The sequence below is a fragment of the Nanorana parkeri genome, unplaced genomic scaffold, assembly GCF_000935625.1.
Source record: "Nanorana parkeri isolate BGI_ZX_2015 unplaced genomic scaffold, ASM93562v1 scaffold319, whole genome shotgun sequence".
Lineage (NCBI taxonomy): Eukaryota > Metazoa > Chordata > Amphibia > Anura > Dicroglossidae > Nanorana > Nanorana parkeri.
Genome location: NW_017306587.1, coordinates 223227 through 227519, shown reverse-complemented (window position 1 = coordinate 227519; position 4293 = coordinate 223227). Strand labels below are relative to the sequence as shown.

Here is a 4293-nt window from a genome sequence, read left to right as displayed (position 1 = left end):
CGCAACATTATGTTGTATCCGTGCCCACCCCCTCCGCGGAATCATGTTGTGTCTGTGCCCACGCACCCTGCGGCATCTTGTTGTGTCCATGCTCACCCCCACCATAGCATCATGTTATGTCCGTGCCCACCCCTTCCACAGAATCATGTTGTGTCTGTGCCCACCCCCTCCACAGCATCATGATGTGTCTGTGCCCACCCATCATATAAACATATTCTCAGTTATAATATGCTAAGGAGGAAGAGTGATCTCAAAGCTCTATGTTTATATAATTCACATGCACCTGTTAAATTGATAGAACCCCTTAATTAATGTTTTTTCAAAGACCTAATAGTTGTTCTGATATTGAGTCGAGTTCCGTTTATGTGACCAGTACAAAGCTACGCATGGTTCAGCAGAGCTCTCATTTATTCCTATACCTTCCTATCTAACAGATTACTTTGGTGTGCAATTAGTGGGTGCAAGTCTCCCTGCCTACAAATCATCTCCCCCTTGTTTTTCAGAGCAACTGATAGCAGGCTGCTAAGTTTGATTCATGACTACCCATGAATTCAGTATCAAACGCCAATGTGTAGGCCATACACGGTTTAGTAAGCAGGATTCAACACACAATTATGCAATGGGCTTCACCATATTCCATTACACATTGACCTTGATTATTTAAAGGAGCAGAGCATGTTAACTTTCACTTTGCCCATGGGATTTTCACTTTTTAGTGATTGAGGTGAAACAAAGTAAAAACTCACTTCGCTTAGTAAATGAGGTGAAGTTGTGCTGACTTTCTTCATCCAAACACAAGCTAAAAACCAACATTTATTTCGCAACATGTATCACAATAAATAACTATCAATCCTGATATAAACATTCCCAGTGCAACATACTGTATTATTGTACTTCGTCAATGCACTGACAAATTTCACTCAGCCCTGTGAATATGCACCTCCTTGTATCACAGTTCTTACAGAGCCTGTCTTCTGAACTACAACTCAACATCTGAACAATGTAACATCATCATTGCTTGCTAGAAGCAACGCATGATGGGATATGGAGTGTTGAGAAATCAAGATTGCATCACATCAAGCAGCAGGGAGAGAGATGGAAAGCACACTGCGAATGCAGGAAGTTATTGAAAGTGATGGGCAGACAGAAGGCGGCTCTCACTACATAAAAGGGATTTTTTTGCATTATGAAAAACAACAACTCTAGTATGTATTCCTATTACAGTGCTGATGTTATAACAGGAGAGGATATTCCGGGACTTTACAACTCCTTCAAAAAACTGTATGTTTACTAACACAAAGCTATTAGATAGCTGTTTCTGTATGTTTGCCATCCATCTTACAGTTCCTCGTTAAAGCGCAGACACCAGACAAGTGAAAGTAAACAGTGAGCTACTACTGCTATCCAACAAACATTGCCGAACATCCTCTCAGTTTTCTATAAAGTCTATCTAACCCAAGGACAAAAATACAATATAAACTGCAGCTTATCAGTCCTTTAATGTAACAGGTACATTCATTTTCAGTTTTCAATTTCTTCAAGTACACAAAAAAAATATCTTTTGATTCTCATAACAAACAGTATCCCTGTAACTTCCTGTGGGCTGAAATCCCAAACAATGTTACCAGCTTTCCAAGATATCTTCTGTAAACTAAACAACCCCTTCTCCCTACATAATGGAGAGAGGGAGATGTTTGTAATCCAAATCAGGAGGAAAATCTAGGATGGCAATGCTTCTCCTCCAGTGACACAGTACAGTGAGCGAGCGAGGTCACCCTAAAACCAGGAAGCTAATGCAGACATCATATTTAAAAGAGATGTATGGGGTAACCTTTTTTTCCCCCATAGTTCTCTTTAGGGTCACGGGAGGACATATACTAACGTCCTCCCATGACCAAAACTCAGTATATAGCAGGCTATTGCCCTGAGAGCGCCCAGCCGGGTCAGATCCCGACAATACTGTTGAGATCCATCAAGCTGGCTGATTGACAGCGGGCTCTGCCTATCTAGAGGCAGAGTCAACTGTACCCACCCCCTCCCCCGTTCGTTCCTCCAGTCAGCACTGGAGCATCGCGGAGGGGAGGGGGGGAAATCTCTGTGGGGAGCGGTGACTGACAAGTCTCTGCTCTCTGCAGGGAGATGATTGGGAAGTGAGCGAGCGCCGATATGTTTTCGCTCACTTCCCGATCTATAGAGCTGATGTGTGACAGTTTCAGTGTCACACGTCGGCTCTAACTATGGGGGTAGGGGTAATTCACTCACCTCATAGTTCTCCTTTAAAAGACTAGTATGCCGCAATATATAACATTTTTATTTTTGGGTTTAGGACACTTTAATATTGAGCTCTGCGTATTCCCTGCAGCCATAATCCAGAGAGCATCTCACAGGGTCCGTAGAAATGTATTTCCACTATAGCGATGTTACTTCCTCTGTCTTTGCTTCCTGCATTACCAATCACTTTCAGACTTCCAAGGCAGGGAAGAAACCCACTGGTGGCTGTAAGAAACTTTGCCATACTTTGCCATTCTTATAGCAGATCTCCCGGGAAAACAATTCTCAACCCTTATAGTACCCCCGCACTGCAAGGGTTAACTGCTCATTTCGGTCTACGGACTGAAATTAAAAAGTGATACTTACTAATCCTCTGAGCTGGCTTGCTCTTAGACCGGTTATTCCAGCGTCTCTCCCCCTCTGCTGCAATGGTCTAAGGATCCTTGAGTCATCACATTCTATACACAGTTTATAGGACTTGAGAACGCAGAGGAACATACCATCATTGCAGCGTAGAAGGAAAAAGGCTGGAGGGAGCACTGTGACAGCCAGCCAGCTCCAAGGATTAGGTATCATTTTTTATTTTAGTCCCTACATGAAAATGAGAAGTTAACTCCTGAAGTGCAAGGGTAGCCCCACTGTAAGGGTTAATAAACATTTAGAGTTGATCTAGAAGATAAGGGTTATTCTCCTTCAAAGCTCCGCACTTAATAGAGTTTGCTGACACTGATTCCTCTCTTGATTTAGGTGTCCCCCTTTATTCTGGTTCAGGAAACTGTAAAATTTGATTTGTGGTCACCAAGACAAACAGAGAGGGTGAATCTTCACACTGGGGTCACAGTCAGCAATAACAATCTGACAGCAGTTTTAATACTTTCGACACTTTAGAAAAAAATAATAAAGTTTTGCTTTTAGGGTACGCTTTAAAGAGAATCGGTCTTGAATGGGTTAAGGACAGGTGCACACCATTTTCCGGACCAGATCTGGTCCAGAAAATGGTGTGAACCTGCCCGCAGTTTCAGTGCATTACAGACCAGACAAAATGAGATGTGCAGTATTTTTCTGGTCTGGTCTGGACTGCGCTGGTGTGAGCAGAGGCCAGAAATAACATAGGGATATATTAGGATGCATTTTGGGTCCATAAACAATCTGGTCTGGAGATAATCTGGATGTGGTGTGAATGGGCCCTTATGCAAGCATCTGAGTATACTTACCTGTATATTCACACATTATGCAGCTTTACATGCAGTGCATTTAGCAGGACTAGCGTGGGGATAGAGACTGATAGTTAGCTGCTTATACTTGCACTCTGTCTCCCTGCCTGTGTCAAATATCACAGTCTCATGTGTACTATAGAATTCTGATATCAGAAACCTATATGCACACTCAAGGGCTGGTGTGTGGGGTCAGGCAGTTGTGAGACAGCGACAGATGTTGGGTGACCTCTAACACTTCAAGTAAAACAGACTTCCAATAATAAAAATACACAATCACATTGAATATTCAGATTCTTACCAAAGTCTGCTCATGACTGCATCTTTTTACATAGATTAAACATTACATGTGCATGTAAGTATGTAGCTAACCTCTGCTTCTGTGTTTATAGCCCTATGACCAGCTACACACATGTTCCTTAGAGGGGAAGGAGGCAGATCACTTTTACCTGCTATCTGCGACACAAAGGCATCGGTAACCAGAGACATGACGGTCTGGAATTCCTCCGTTCCACATGCAAGGTTAAGGTCACAAAAACAGGAAGTCTATGTACGGGTGACAGACCGACCGGGGACTACTTCCGTCCGTATCCATAGTAACGGGAACGCGAACAGAGAAGGTTGTGCCTCATGTCAATAAAGATTGTTGAGAGAGAGAGAAAAAAAAAAGCATTTGGAATCCTGGAGGAGCCGCTCTTTCCAACTCAGAGGTCTGAGAGTCACGTGATGGGGAACGTGTATGCAAGGAGAGCGTAGCCGCCATGTTTGTTTGTGGCAAAAGGATGTTGTTTGAAATATAACTGTAGAA

At 43.0% G+C, this 4293-nt stretch overlaps 1 protein-coding gene across 1 annotated transcript in view; it reads right to left on the bottom strand.

Annotated features, from left to right (window-relative positions):
- The window catches only part of MTX2 (metaxin 2), a 74218-nt gene extending 70126 nt beyond the window's left edge, over window positions 1-4092 (bottom strand). The window contains exon 1 of the mRNA XM_018558065.1: window positions 3935-4092. Within this exon, the coding sequence (XP_018413567.1) occupies window positions 3935-3974 (40 nt within the window). The 5' untranslated portion in view covers window positions 3975-4092. The remainder of the gene's footprint in view (window positions 1-3934) is intronic.
- Between the last annotated feature and the right edge of the window lie 201 nt (window positions 4093-4293).